This window comes from Marmota marmota, unplaced genomic scaffold (genome assembly GCF_001458135.2).
Source record: "Marmota marmota marmota unplaced genomic scaffold, marMar, whole genome shotgun sequence".
Lineage (NCBI taxonomy): Eukaryota > Metazoa > Chordata > Mammalia > Rodentia > Sciuridae > Marmota > Marmota marmota.
The window spans coordinates 8403840-8419974 of NW_025999998.1; the positions used below are offsets into that span (position 1 = coordinate 8403840).

At 41.1% G+C, this 16135-nt stretch overlaps 1 protein-coding gene and 1 long non-coding RNA gene across 7 annotated transcripts in view; one reads left to right on the top strand and one right to left on the bottom strand.

The window, feature by feature from the left end:
* The window catches only part of Vldlr (very low density lipoprotein receptor), a 32965-nt gene extending 16830 nt beyond the window's left edge, over nt 1–16135 (bottom strand). For 4 of the 6 annotated variants that reach the window (XM_048806847.1, XM_048806846.1, XM_015492883.2 and 1 more), the window contains exons 1-2: nt 15918–16135; nt 3021–3140 (exon numbers count right to left, since the gene is read on the bottom strand). In XM_048806847.1, coding sequence (XP_048662804.1) covers nt 3021–3140; nt 15918–15999 — 202 coding nt within the window. In that variant the 5' untranslated portion in view covers nt 16000–16135. The remainder of the gene's footprint in view (nt 1–3020; nt 3141–15917) is intronic. The other 2 variants (XM_048806845.1, XM_015492881.2) reach the window with 1 other exon arrangement.
* LOC125617892 overlaps nt 13943–16135 on the top strand; it is a 155846-nt gene continuing 153653 nt past the window's right edge. Inside the window, exon 1 of the long non-coding RNA XR_007349016.1 lies at nt 13943–14704. This is a non-coding gene — a long non-coding RNA (uncharacterized LOC125617892). The remainder of the gene's footprint in view (nt 14705–16135) is intronic.

Below are 16135 nucleotides of genomic sequence, written 5' to 3' on the forward strand. Positions count from 1 at the left end.
GAATGGAACCTAGAGGTGCTTAACCACTGAGCCACATCCCCAGCCCTTATTTATTTATTTATCTATTTTGAGATAGAGTCTCACTAAGTTGCTTAGGGCCTCATTAAGTTACTAAGGTTGGCTTTGAACTTGCGATTCTCCTGCCTCAGCCTCCTGAGCTGCTGGGATTACAGGTGTATGCCACTACACCTGGCCTGAATTTCCATTTTAAAACATTCTTCTCTAATAAGTATACTATGCTTGTGAATCAACTAAAAGACCACAATTTGCCAAAAGTTGGAAAGGGACCACTTCAAGACAGGGGCTTAAGCAATGTAAAGGTCTCAGTATTTAGGGCTTACCCTGGGGCCACTCTAGTTAAGCCTAAGATATTGTGAAGTGGGGCTATAGTGACTATAGTCAATTTCTAACACTCAAGATGGGTTGATGAATTATAGTAATCCAAAAAGGATTATTCATCTCCTTGAGTTAAGTAGCTATGGAAATAAGAAAGGCCATATTAGCTTAGATTCACACCTATTTCTAAAATCACCTTCACAGAGAAGCCCCAGTGTTAACACATTCAGTGCTCTCTGAGGCCCACATTCTCTGCAGTTTGGGAAGAACCCAGAGTCAGCAGGGTTAATTGGTATAATTCAACCTATGATATATTTCAGAATTTGCAAAAGAGGCAGTAGGGGAATGGCCATAAAGAGAGGACATGATTTCAAGAAGTAGAAAATGTCATGACAATATGAAAGACTGGCTGTGGAACAAAGTGTCACACAAAGATACATAGGGACGAACAAACTGTTGAAGAGTTCATCTCTCTCCATCTGAGCAAACCCTGGCCAGGGATGTGGAATAAAGAAAAGATATTCAAAGCTGGGCATAGTGGCACATGCATGTGACTCTAGTAACTTAGGAGGCTAAGGTTGGAGGATCCAAGTTTGAGGTCAGTCTCAGACAGTAATAAGACCCCAGACTCAAAATTTAAAAAAAAAAATTTAAAAATGAACCTTAGTGACAGAATACCCCCGAGTTCATGCCTAAATGTAATACTAATTTTAAAAAAGGAAAAGAAAAAAGAAGACATTTGAACTGGACCTTGAGATATGGATGGAAATGTCAATGTGCCACCAGGGAGGTGAACCAGCAGTTACGTACTTAGGGTGTCTCAGTTACTGATTTACCAGCTCAGCCTAACATTTAAAGAAAATGAGTTACTGGGGCCAATAGAAGCACATAACTCATGGAATCTAAACTCAAGTTGACTAAATATGCTAGTTGTCATGCTTGAAAGAAAGAGCTCTGCTGAAATTGTAATCAAGTTCCCTATCAAAAAAGGTTAGACAGGAGAATCAGGAGGTGGCTTTGGAAATTTTAAGTAATTATGTCGCTTTTTCCTTACATCAGGAAACATTTTGGAATAAGCAATCAGAGCTTCCTGAGCGAAGTTTCCACTTTCTTTCTCTTCTTTACATCTGTGAAACAGCAACAGATTCTGTAATATATTTAAGTTCTCCTACTTCAAATGATCTTGATTCACTGTACTGTTCATCTACCTTCTTCCTTGACCCAAATCCTCCTAGTATGGCTAGTAGAGGGTATTTTAGGAAAAAAACAATAATTATCCTAAAATGGCCCAGGCTGGATTCTACTGAGTCAGATGATAAAAGAAGACTTCTACAACATGAAGAAATTAATTACTTTTTAAGAAAAAGCAATGGGTTTTGCCCAATATACAATTAGAATAAGGGAAGAATTGCTCCTTAGATCAAAAGAACAGTTGAAAAGAATGAGGTCTTTCTCATGAGATATTTGTTGAGAACTGTATTACCTAGGTAACCTAGAAATAGCATGGAACTTAATGTTTTGTGGAATAGATTAAAATCTTAGTGTTAAATGCAAATGATGGAAAAGTGTAGCACAAGAGAACTATTCTTGGTCATGAGACTGGAGATAATTTTTTTATCCAAGATTGCAGAATGGACTTTCTATGCTTTCAAAAGAGCTGCTAATCTGCACACAGGCATGAAAACACCCATGATATTGCATCAGAAAGAGCAAGCATAAGACAATGTTTATAACATTTTAGTAATGTTGCATGAAGAAGAAGGTAAGAGCATTACAAGATGGCAATTGAAGACTCTTGCTTAGCTTCTGTTTTTCTTCTGTGTTTCTGGTGTGCATAATAAACAACTGTATACAGTATCTCTTAAAAGGTAAATGACAATGGTAGTAACCAATATTTGCACACAAAACTGCTTCAAGATTTTTACAACACAAAAGAAAGGGTTCAAAAAGGAAACTTCAGCCATGTACTTTAGGTACCTAAATGTGACCTTGATATGTAGCTCTCAGATGTTCTGTTTGACGTGAAGTCATGTAGACCGCACACACAAGCATTTTTCGCAATGATCTTTGGATACTGATCAATGGTATGATGTTATATCCCCATTCTCTTGGGGAGAGAATGTCTTCCGCCCTGCTTAATGCTTTAGAATCAGCAACTATTGTGGGAACAGGATTAGAAATGAATCCTTATCTGATCTTTCGTCTTTGCTGGCTTGTAGTTTCTATGCCCAGGGTTAATTACCACGCTAAAACTTTGGTGGATTTTTGTAGTGTCCGTGACTTGCTTTCTTTTCTGGGATCAGAGCCGTTTGAGAATTTTTAAAAAGTTACTTCTAAGCAACCTCTGTTTGCCTCTATTTCTGGTCCTCCCTTCCCTTTCCTCAGCTTCCTATGCCCCATATGCCAGATCTAAGATAAACCAGGTCCTGTCATCTGAAAGGGACTCCACTTTATCTTCAACATTCCATACTCAAGTTGATAACCCCGTGTCAAACACTCAATTATGTTCCTGTGGACCAGGAAGTATAGATTCTTCGGACTTGGGTTCAAAGCAATTCTTTTGTGTGGATTTTATTTGTAGAATCTCAACACACTTGTAGAAACTAAGATACCATCATCGCATTTCAGTAACATGCACGAGTCCAAGTGAGGTGACAAATGAGGCGACTGAGCTCTTCACTTACCACAGTTCTTTTCATCACTGCCGTCGACACAGTCTTCATCTCCATCACATTTCCACAGCAGGGTTATACAGCGGCCATTGGTGCACTGGAATTGGGAGGGCTCACATTTGGCTTTTCTGCCTAGAATAAGGAAGAAACATTTAGCAAAGCCAGAGTAGAACGTTAGAAATACAAGTTACCTAAAATCTAGGAATGGGGACCCTAGAGGGACAGCTTCAGACTCAGGGGCCAGCAAGGGATGGGCCTTTAAGACAGTGACTGACAATAACTGAATTCTCAGTTGGGCACAGGCTAATACCAATCGCTAGATTCCTAACCTTTCTTGCAGGGATATTAAGTTCTGGCTCATGGAATGCCAATAGAAATGGAAGAAATGGAATCAAGTGCTGCATGATGTTTTGGTCAAAATGGAATGCAGATTAGGACAGTGGTCTCAAAAAAACTAAACTGAAGTTAAAGAATTCCTATTGCCAGAGAATACATAGTTGAAAAATAAGGGACAAAAATTAGAAGAAAAAGAACCCCTAAGAAAATTCACAGTGAAGGGCTTAGCAGAACCTCTTGCAGACTTAAACAAGCTTCTTAAAAAGTTTGAAAATAGGGACCCCAATACCTAGAGGTTTTCATTAATAAAGCAAAATGCTCTGGCGCATTATCTGCTTATAGGCAAATCTATAGTGCAAAAAGGACACAAACCAAGCACACCACCATGGACATATTTCTGAAAAGAGTGACACCGCCTCCAGAAGAGCCCCAGGCAGGTCCTTCAGAAGGGATTCCAGAAGAAGGCTCAGAGGAGGTGACAGCTTCATGCATGTTATTGCCCCTGAAGATTTTCCTGTGGGACAAAGTGTAGAGGTAGAAGATAGGGATACTAATGCTCCTGACCCTGTGTAGACTTAGGCTGATGTGTGTATTTGTATCTTAGTGTTTAAAAAAAAGTTTAAAAAGTAAAATTTACAAAAGGTTTTGTACATAGAAAAAATTTTATAGAATAAGAATATAAAGAGAATATTTTTGTACAGTGTGTTTGTGTTCTAAGCATTATTACAAAATAGTCAAAAAGTCTAAAAAGAGTTTAAAGGTTTATAAAGCCAAAAAATTTCAGTAAAGCTTAGAGATACAGCATGGTGATGGGGCACCTGCTATATAGTGTGCAGCCCCTGGGTTTCATCCCCAGCATCAAAACCCAAATAACAACAAACAGTTGCAACAAATTATGAATAATTTATTATTGAAGAAAGAAAAATCTTTTCTTATTTTTTTGGAAATTAATGTAGCCTAAGTGCATGGTGTTTACAAAGTCAGCACAGTAATGTCCTTCTGGGCCTTCTCTTCCCTCACCACTCACTCACTGACTCATCTAGAGCAACTTCTAGTCTTGTAAGATCCATTCATAATAAATGCCCTACACAGGTGCACAAGTTTTTATCTTTTATACCATATTTATTTTACTATACCTTTTGTTTTTAGATATACAAACACTTACTATCATGTTACAATTGCCTACAGTATTCAGTACAGTTCCCTCCTGTACATATTTATAGCCCAAGAACAGCAGGCTACACTGTATTGTTGAGGTGTATAGTAGGCCACAACATCTAGGTTTGTGTAAGTAACTACTCTGATGTCAGCACAGTGATGAAATGGCCTAACATCACAGTTCTCAGATTGTACCTCCATTATTAAGTGATGTATGGCTGTATCCTTAAAAAATTAGGGAATCATTTTCCTTCCCTTTATTCCAGCTTGATTCCTAAAAATTGGACACAGTGGCTGGAATAGTGATTTGGGGTCAAAGGAACCAGATGAAGATAAAAGGAATCTAGTTTGCCAATAGTCCACAAAGGGCACCCCATCCCCCTCTGGACTCATGCTCTCATTTGTTTAAACCATTTGTGTGGCTACAATTCCGCAGCCAAATCCTAATCCTTTAATGACATTTCTTGTCCACATCTATAATATTATTCATAAATGATGTTCCTATCACAAAGTAAAGCAGGTTTAGAAAGGGATCAGCAAGAAGAGGGTAGAAAAAGAGGTTTAAGATATGGTTCCTCATCTTAGAAATTGAGGCCTAATTGGAAAAACACATTTATGAATCAGCTCTAAGACAAAAGAAACAAGGAAGTATAGTTAAGAGGCAAACGGAAATGGTTTCTAATTTAGTGATGATTGAAAAGGAAAGGAAAGGAAAGTTAAGCCACAGACGAGCATTTGGTATCTCTGAGCCCGTTCTCCTTGGCTTAATATTTGGCTATTTAACTCACTGTAGTATGAACTAAGACTTGAAGGAGGACACTCAAGTTTTTTGCCTGGCACAGAAGACAGGGGTCTCCTATCATTGACAGCTTGTCCTTCTGGAGGACACGATTGCTTTGAAATAAAAGGCACAGACCTGATTCTTAATGCCAACATGCACAAATATTTGGGAAAGCCAGAGGACTTATGTAGTGCGTGTAGATTACTGGGAGAATGGGGTTGGGGGGCGGGGGAGACTCAAGCAGAAAGCCTTCTGATTTCCTGCCACTCTCAGCATCTGCAGCTGGGATGTGCTGGCATAAGAACAGATACTATAGAGACAAGCACAGACTGGAACTCTTGTGTTATGTGCACAATACTCTAGTTGGTCTCCCTAGTATCAACCACCCTCTGCTGCTAGGCAGAATTCTATGCTTTCTGGCTAATTCTCAGGGAGATTAAAATTTGGTTCCAGTGAAGATTACCATATGGTTGTGATTACCTTCAGGTACTAAATACATTGCTTTTAAAACTCTATCAACTATTCTACTCCCAAGAGTCCAGTCAAGCTAGGATCTGGCTGCAAAGCAATATGTTTTAATGGCATTTCCTATCAGCATTTCACAATATTTATTAATTCTATAAATATTTTAATTGAATATAAGATTCTAGGGAGTTATAATGGGAAATAAGAGGAGATAGAGATAGCTATTTAGAAGTACCACCTGTTTGTTTTCTACCACTAAGCCAGTGTGAGGTACCTGGCTGCCTCCTCCTCTTGTCCCCATTAACCATGTATGCTTAGAATATTATTAATGTGTGGATTCATGTTCCAGGGGCCACTCGCAATAGTTCAGTGTCCTTAGGACCTGTGAAGACTGTGGGAGTAGTAAGAGTCTACTTTGAGTACTTTATTTGAAAAAGTAGTAAAATAACTATTTGTAGGCAGAGAACATAGAGAACTGCTGTTAGAATACAGTGAAGATTGAAAGGCTTTGAATTTCTTAAGTGTTTTAGTTTACCAAAGGTCAAGTCAAAATGAGACAAAAGCACTGACATTGACATAGTCAGAATGATAAACATATAATCAGACTTGGATAAAGCTTAACAGTAGATGTCAAAAGATGATTTTCCACTGTCAAATGATGTACCACTTCCAGGTCCCAAGTGAGGTACTTGGAAGATAACCTTCTTAAAAATTAGTTTTTAAGCTACAGATCTTGCAGGTGCTCAAGCTGACCTCAGATTAAATGCCAACATACAATATTCTATTACCTTGAAGAGGTGAATTTAGTTGTAATACAAAACTACCAAGTATAATAAGTTATATTAGAATCCCAGCAATTCTGCCTCAGGAATGTATATTAAGCAAGCTCTTAACAGACATAGGATTTTCTTAGTGTTCATTCCAATGTCCTAAGACAATAAGGAGTTTAATTTCTGCCTTTCTTATCCCACATGTCCACTGCATCCAACTGCTGTCTGCCTGTCATAAAGCTGCAATTCACCATCACACAAACATGACATTCCATTTGGAAGGATGGACAACTGGAATTAGGAGTTCAATGTACTACCAATACATCCCTGCTTGTCTAAAAGAGGGGAGAGATGAGAGTGGGAGCAGGCAGGGTAGCTGGCTTTATAAAGGATGCTTTAAAGAGGGCAAATAAAGGGGCTAGGGCTGAGGCTGGGGCTCAATGATAGAGCCTTCACCTAGCATGTGTGAGGCCCTGGTTCAATCCTAGAACCACATAAAAATAAATAAATAAAATAAAGGTACTGTGCCCAACTACAACTAAAAAATAATTTTTTTTTTTTTTTAAAAAGAGGGCAAATAAAGACCTTAAGCTTCATGGACATCCCTATCTGTTTCCTACCTTTGTAAGCAATTTGTTTTGAGAGACTCTCATAGGCAGAAAGTTCCCTCCAGTTCCATTTAATTCCCTGCTTCATGAAGAGCAGGAAGAGCTCAAAGGCTATATTGAATACTAAGATATCAGCCACTTGATGAGAATACTGTGGGTCTTCCCTCCAAGTTCCCCAAAGAGTCTACCTTTCCATCTTCAGTGTTCAACTGGGACTGCTACTGCACAAAGAGGTAGAATTTAAAGCACCAAATGAGTTAAGAAGCTTTTGGTTTCCAAAGCTCTGGGGATTACAGGATTGTAGACTTGTAGTCTGTTTCCATCCATGACAGTTAAATCTCAAGTTCAGTATTATATTTTCATAAAGGAAACAGGCTGAACTTGAAATCATCAACACTCAAGGTTCTTTTTAATTCTCAGGTTAAGCTAAAGCCTAATGATACCTGAAAGAATTACCTTGGAAGTCAAAGTACTAGGTATTCTACAGTCCAGGATCTTTCTGCTCAGAAATATGAAAAGTTGGAGTAAAATAAAATTCTCAGCGGTTCCTTATAGTCATAGTGTTTCACAGGAATTGCCTTAGGGCTTCAGGGGTATTGAAGTGAGGAGGAAGGTCTTGGAGGAGGAATCCCCAGTTGTTTCACCCAGGAAGATTTTCTTTTCAATACTAGAGTTTTGTGTGAGATAATTTGAAAACGGTCCTCTTACTTTAAGAAATTGCACTGTCTAGGTTTCCTTCTAGTTCTAATACTTAGTAGAATGAATATTGTGTCCCATTGGGTGAGAGGCCTTTGAGTCATTTGTACCTACTCACTGATGTGTCTATTTAAATTAGCAGTGAGTGAATTCCCCAAGAATCACTTGCTTTCACTGTCACTCATATCTATGGAATCAGACTACACAAACTTCCTTCAAGGCAACAGTGTCCCGTGAGACTTGCTATCTAAACAGTTTAAAGCTGCCCAGACGTGATGGCAACTCGCTTGGCTCCAAAAGATTGAGGATTTTTAATACACATAGAAGTCAGCCTGCTGTTGTCTAATTGTTCCTACAATTAAGCTTCAGTTAAAAACTGCACAGACCTTACAGTAAAAACCAAGCTTCTAAGATAGGATACAACTTTCCTATAGGACTCTCAGTGGGCATCTTGGCAGAAGTGCTCCAACATGAATGCCTAGAATATAGAGACGTCTTTGAGTTTCAGGCTTAGCATGCACTTGAATCTGCACAGAGGGGCTCATGTGGCCACACTGTGGGGCTATCCAGCCCAGAATTCACTTCTTTCATGTCCTTCCTCATTGCTCAAGCATAAAGGTGTTATCATCTGCTGGAATTTCTTCAGTCCATTTGTTTTGGCACTTCTGGGGCCACTAAGGGCATTTATTTTTAGTCTAGTTCACTTCTCCTTTAATGCTTGCTACTTAAAGCCAAATTTTCTATTCATAGACTAAAACTCCTTTTAGGATAAACAGATTTCTGAGTCAGCAAAGAAGTTTTTCTAAAGGATAGGAGGTTGATCAGAGGGAAAATATTGCAACAAGGTGCTAAGATGTTCTGATCCTAAAGTCAGCCTTGGAAACATTAAGAACCAGTTTAGGAGTTAATTACAAACTGCTAACTACTTTGGATAATTTTTCTTAATCACTGAAATAAGTGAATTTTACAGTTAGATTGTCAAACAGTTTTTCAATTTACATCTGATGAAGATAATAAGAATCAAAGATAAATAATTGAATGCTTTTGTTGTTGGTCAAACATGGCTCTAAGACTTCATGTCTCCTAACTCATTTAATCCTCAATTGTTCATGGTCAGCATTATTACTTCCCATTTAAAGTTCAGGAAACCTGTTTGGAGAAGGGAAATATAGAAATTGCCCATGATCATCCTGGGCAGGGCTAGGATGTGAAGCCAGGCACTCTGCCTTCTGATATCATGCACATGAGTAAACTCAGGATTATGTATCTTCTAGAATAAGCACACAATTCAGGACTTTGTACCTTCTAGAATATTTTGACTTGGAATTTAGATAGTAGAGCTGGCTTAAATTAATCCAGAATTAAGTGGATTCACTTATCAGAATGATACTCTCTTAGTACAGTTTTATTATTGAGCTAGACCTCTATTTCCCTTTCCCATTATAGTTTTTAAAAAATGCTGCCAGAATTCCCTTAGCAAGTCTTTTTCTAACAGGGCTACAGTTCTTGGTTTGCTTGTCTAAGCACACTAGTCAAGGCAGAGCAAAAGTTCTCAACATGATACACCCAGGAAGTTATAAGGCTCTGTGGGTAATAAACTAAAACAGTTGTTCCCCAGCCCTAGTATACATCAGAATTCTCTGCAAGACTTGCTATCGCATCATGCTGAGTCCACCCCTCAGAATGTGATGCAGTGGGTCCAGGAGGGGCCCTCACTTGCATTTCTGAAGAGTTAATGTCAATTGTGTTAGTCTTGCAGTATACTTTAAGACTATGGCAATAAGGTTAAGAAGTTATGAATTCTATACATAACAGAAGAGGCCTTTTCAAGGTTCTATTACTATCCATACTATTAACCCTCATAAGCCTTTATGTTCATCACTGAAAGGACATAGGAGATAAATGCTACTCTTTTATAACAGAAGTGATGATAACAACCTCTTGAGTCCATTATTGCAGGTAAAACTTATTTGGATTCCTTAATAGGCATATATAGTAAAGAGATTCTTCTAAAATCTCTCTCCCTTTCTTCATGTGTCCTAGCTTTAATCAGTCCCATTGTTTACACTAAATCAGTAGTTGAGAAATGAACCCAGATTCTTTTCTTCTGACATTTGGCCATCTAGCCCTGGCCATATCTAAGCCCTCATCACTCACTTGATCTAAATTTAGGTCTCCTGTTCTTTTGCTTCCAGGCTGTCACATTCTCTGTCCAAATTGAGACAGTGATTCAAGCAACCCAGAATGGCCAGAAGAGCCAAGGATGGGATCATTTCCTGGATTCCCACTGTCCTTAGGATTTAGTTTAAGTTCCTTACTAGTGTCCCCAAACTTTTCCCTTTTGGTCATCACCTGCTCAGGTTATAGCAGCTGAGCTAACACTTTAAGAGGCCTCAGTCATTTCCTCATGCTTCAGCTCACCTCTACATTTGCTTTGATTCCTCCTGCCCATGTCACTCCTATTCACTCATCCACCAGAAGTGGGCTCAGATGGTACCTCTTCAATGAGGCCCTCGTATGCCTTTTGGGACAGAACCAGATGTGGTCTGGCTATTTCCCATAGTTCCCTATGCCTTCACAAACACCATCCACTGAGATGTGTTTATCTACCTGTTTCTACCTTTAGACGCAGATTCCCTAAGGTGGGGCCTGTAGATCATCTTTATAACTCAGACCCTAGTGTCTGACATCCAAAGATTCTCTAGACCCTAGTTACTAGTCCTGGATGCATGCATTGATTTGTTAATTCAGTAATAAAGCAGGTGTGAATTCTGTTAGAATATTCTCCCCAGTTTTTCTGAACCTGAAACTAAGTGTGATTACCTGCTTTACAAGCTAGAATATTTGAAAGTTCAGGTTAGAAAGGCCCCTGTTTCCTATGCCTATGAGAGTACCTTCATCTCCTGCTTGTGGCACATTATCATTAAAAAACAATACACTTTCACACACTTGTATGTCAGAATGAGTGTGTCAGCTGCATTTTCATGTGAATAGATTCCAGTACTTGGGAATCAGCAGCCCCTAACTGGTAAGTTTAAGAGTTTGATGTTCCTGGACTGATTTTATTTCTGCCATTGTAATGCTCTCCGGTCATGCTGGCAGCAATCCATTGTTGCTTGAGTTGTATCAGCTTTGCAAGATCATCTGCAGAGATGGGATAATTCCTGGCATCATGTTAAAGTCTAAGTTCTTGGAGAATTTAGTGAAACTTCATGAGCTATAATTCCAATAGTATATGGGAACTCTGGCAATCTTCAGCTGCCATTTATTCCTTTCATGTTTAAATCTTAAATACCAGATCTACTCCCTTTAATTCAGAGCTCCTATCCTAGTATGTCTTTGGATCACTGAATTCCCAGTTTGACTTCCCCACTAGAAGAAATGCCATGAACTCCGTGGTCACTGTGTTGCCTACGTCTGGTGCCATACAACATATGGGTGGGTGCTCCGTGGGTGTACATCTACTGGTTTCAAGCAGATGTACAATGGAGACTGGCTTCAGTTTATAACCTATTTATTAGACTTAGAGATCCTTTAGTAACTCAGGTCTTTGGAAAACTTTCTTAAGAATATTAAGGATTAGAGGCAGTCTATAAAATAGGAATCCTATTCACTCACCATATTGGGAACTATATTAAGTTGTAACACATGAAGTAACATGCAAACATTGTTGATCACCAAGGCTTTACAATTTCCCTTGCTTGGCAAGTTTCACTTCCCCTCACATACTCACACCCAATTCCCAACATTATGTCTAGACCTATTAAGACTCCTGGACTTCAGGGCTAACCCATATACCCCCAGAGGGTGGCAGATCAGCCATTCCTAGCGGATGGCCCCATTCTGTAGTTTCTTTCCCTAAAGTTCTCTCTTCAATACAGGGCTAGGCATACTCATTTCCATAGCCATACAGCTTTAGAGGTTAACGTTCAAAGCAGGCAAAGGATGTCTGAACAAACATGAAGAAATTTCTAGCAGAATCTCTGTACCTACTCTGACAGCACCTAACAGGCACTCTCTTGCTTAATTGTTAATTGAAAACCTCAAAATAACTAGCAGGCCCAAGTTTTCCTAGGAGACATCATATGAAAGGGAAACTGGGCTAAGTTTAATGTATCACCTGCCATCTTATTTAGCATCCACAGAGCTGTTAGTGTGTCTAACTCATTGGTAGAAACAGTGTTCAATGTTTTTATTTTGAGCCAACAGCAGAGGATAGCAAAGAGACGCTAATTTAGATTGATAAATACATAGAGTGAAATTGAGATAGTTTTCACTTACAAAGCCAAATTCTCTTAGACTTGACACTAAGTCCTCAGAAATATTACCATTCCTTAGATTTGCCCATCTTTAGCTTGGGACGGGGGTTTGTCCCTGACCACTTATTTCTGTTCAACAAGTACATCTCACCCATAATCTCAAAGAAAGCATTTTTTGGAGTGTATATCTAGAAAGTAGTTTGTGGCCTGGGTATTCTCTTGAGATCAAATTAGAAGGGAATAAATCAAGCAATTTTGAATCTATCAACTAACCACACGAGGGGCAGTTGATTTGGTCTAACCATGAGATGCTCTCATGAGGCAAGTATGCATATTCTGAGGATCATTATAGACCTCATGGCCCTGTAATGCATTTAATATCTAATAGGCTAGCATGCAAATGTGGCTTTCCAAAGGAAGGTCCCAATGCAAATTGAAGCTAATTGTAACCTGATATAGGTAACAGCCTCCTCTAGATCACTAGTCCCTGTATTGAGAAGAACATGATACACAGTCTGTGAGAAATAGAAAATGGCCCAGCTATTTACTATGAATTATCTATATTTCTATGTTGTGTGCCAAGTTTAAGGGTTTTTGGATCAAAACCTGAAGCCATATGGCCGGTTCCTGCTCTACTCTAGTTTTGTCATATCAGTTTGATACTCCTCCTGGAAAAGAAGGGGCTCACAAGGACTTTTCACCTCTTTCAGGACTATAACAAAAATTCAAGTCAAGCACATGGTTATTCAATTTTTATAAAAGGAACAAACACTTCAATCAGGGCTGTATTTCTTTTGATGATGGAGGCTGCCACCTTTGCTAGCTATGCTGAGTGTTTAAATATGCACTTTGTTGTACTGAAGTCTTAACATTTGACAGCTCTACTGAACTTGGCCTTGATATGCATGCTTTAGGTATCTGAAGACATGAGCACTAAAAGCAAAGGTCAAATAACATAGGACAAGCACTACAGGTAAGTGCCAAGTGAAGGGAGCAAGAGGATAATTGAGGGGACAAATGTTTCAAGAAATTCTCATTGCCTACAAGGGCTTAGCTGGTTACCTGATTTTTCTTCCTTTTTTTAAAAAATGGTGCATAATTACACATAATGGTGAGATTTATTGTTTTATATTTTTAACAATATAATTTCTAGTGACTTGTTTTTAAAGTCCCTGTTAACATGCCCCATTCTTGGACTTAGGCAAAGATTACCATCATTATTGTACCTTCTCTTAGTTCTATCTAGACAGGTCAGGTTTCTTTTCTCAGTGCCTGTTTTTTTTTTTTTTTTTACCTTTAGGTCTATTAATACTGCCAATTTTATATCAACCCACTCCCCACAATAAAAGAAGTTTCTTCCTATTCTTCTGCTTGTTGCTAACCGTATCTGAATAGCTCTCACAAATCTTAATTCTTCTAGACTCTAGCCTTGAAGAATGTATGGTACCCCAGATCTTAATCCATATCTAGGTGGGAGGAAAATGTCCTAGAACCCCCAGGTAATTTGTAACCAAGTATACTAACTTCTCTTGCTGTCTTCACTTAAGCTCTTTGCCCTGAGTCTTGTGCATACCTGCCTTGTCCTACAGTATTCTGGACCAGCAAAGTAAGTGTGTGCTGGGGGGCAGGAGAGTTGGAGAGAAATGGTAAGAATAGAATACCAAGGGCAGAAAGTCAGTTCACATGTCCTGGGACTTTGAACTTAAGACAGGAGCCAGTCTGGGTTGGCTTGGGATCAATATCTGCCTCAGCCAAATTTGCTCCAGTTCAGAAAGGAACTACTTCTTTCCTTTTGACAAATTTAGGTTTGCATGGGTATCTTTTCCACTGTACACGGCATGTCCCTTATTTCACATGTAATAAAGGGATCCTCATCTATCTAATTCAAGACCAACATATGGCTTTGAAGAATTCATTTCCACCGTTTAGGTGTATTCCTTGCATTCTACAGGGGAACGTTAACCTCTAAAGAAAAGTTAGTATTTCTTAAAATCCCAGAATATAAAGGGATGCTCAGCAAAAAAAAAGAAAAAAAATCAATATTTTCCCTCACTTGCTTGGATAATTGTAGGCAGTTTCTGGTGTAATTTAGTGTTTTGAAATGTTTGCAAAAAATATAATGCAAGTCCTGGCACTATTCTGAGAGATCGTTTAATAAGTTAGTATTACTCATCCATCAATGATTGATAATGTCTGAAAGGGCTTTTCTGGGCTCTTAGGTTCCTTCCTTACAGGTCACATTCCACCTTCAGGACACTCTCGCCTTTTTCAGAGTTCAGACAGAGGAAAGCCTTTGAGGTTACAGCCCGCTAGTAACCTGTGCTTTCTTACTTTCTCTTAAAGATAACATTTCTCAGGCAGCTAAATTAAGAGTCCGTGGAGCCACGTGACCCACCTAAACGCGATCCGGCAGCCAACCAATCGCAAAGAACTGAAAAGCCCGTCCCAGTTTCACACGCTCCGGACAGTCGAACCAAAGGGCAGGGGGCATTCGGAATTTTTACAAACCACAAGTATTGCCGGAGAGGCTGCTTGACCACACATTTGAAAGTTCACTCTCACTTCAAGAGACACGTGACTGCAGGCAGGCGGGCGGGCCTCCTAAGCCACCAGGCGATAGGAGGTAAGGACTCTGGAATGGGTATTAAGGGCTGAGACAGCTTTCTGTCCCCTTTCCCTAGAACTGGCTGGCAAGCAAGCCCCTTTGTGTCACGTCTTAAGATCACTTCAGGGACCCGCCAAGACACTGACCAAACCTTCTTAAGATAGGCTTGCTGTCGCCTGCTCAGGGAAGTTGTATGGCCCAAGTGGGAGAGTGGCTGGACACTGGACAGGGCTTCCAGGCCCAATGCAGCTGACCCCCGGGACTCAAGGGTAGTCACCCCCGCCTTTCACAACAAGCCACAACCATACACCAGCTCTCACGCTACTCTTTTGATCTATTGTTTAGAATGAAGGCTAATTACAGTCATTAGATTAGGACTCGGTTCCTCTGGAGGAAGCCCAGTGAGAAACAGGATCGGCAAACTAACCTGATTAAGTCTGTGTCCAACCCCTCTCCCCCGTTCAGCTGCATCAGGAGCATGTACATATACCAAGAGGTTTCCATACGCCGCCCCGGAGTGGAAAGAGGTGTGGAGAAGCACCTCAAGGAGAGCCCTTTTGAAAGCCACACTCTAAACCTCACGCCACAGAGACGGCTTGGGGCCTGGGGAGTCGCAGTTGGGGTGCGCAGGCTGCGCACTTCTGGCGGCTCCGCGGAGCCTCCCGGGCTGCCGCCCACCGAACGTGCGTCAGCTCACGGCTGCTGGGGGACTCCCTGCCCAGGCCAGCACCTGGCGCCCCGCATCCTTGGAGATGCCCACCTCCATCCGTTGTAGGCTCTCACCCTACTTAAGTCCGAGGGGCGCGCCCTGGGCTGTCGCGCACCTCTCGGCCAGGCCCGGCTCTCTGCCTTCTTCCTAACACCGCGCCTGGCAGAGGAGGCAGAACCATTGTTCAGTGGCTCAGAAGCTCATAGTCCCCAGCCCCTGTCAAGGGTGTGAAAAACGAGGCAAAGCAGTAGCTCTGGGGGAGGGGGCATAAGGGAATGAAGACTAGTTCAAGCGAGGGTTTAGGACACCCAAAACCCCGCTGTCCCCCAAGCTCGGTTCCCTGTAGCCGAGGCGCTGACAGCTCAGAAGCGCCACCAGGGTGGGGAGGGAAAAGAGGAGAGCGGAGCGGCGCCTCCTAGGAGGGGGGTGGGCTAGAGAAGACCGACGCCTAGGGCCCCCACACATATTCCCGGCACCCTGGTTTGCTCCAGGCCGTCTGCGGAGGGGTGCGTCCCCACTCACCGGCTCCAGTGGCGCCGCTGTCCGCGGGCGCCCAGCACAGCGCGAGCAACAGCCAGAGCGCCCAGCGCGCGGACGTGCCCATGGTGCCCGCCTGGATGGTGCCGCCGCCGCCGCCGCCGCCGTTCGCTCCGCACAACAAGTTACCAGCCCTTCGGAAAGGAGGAAGGAGGTGGGGGCGGGGAGGGGGAAGGGAAGAGGCAGGGGGAAGGAGTTAGAGG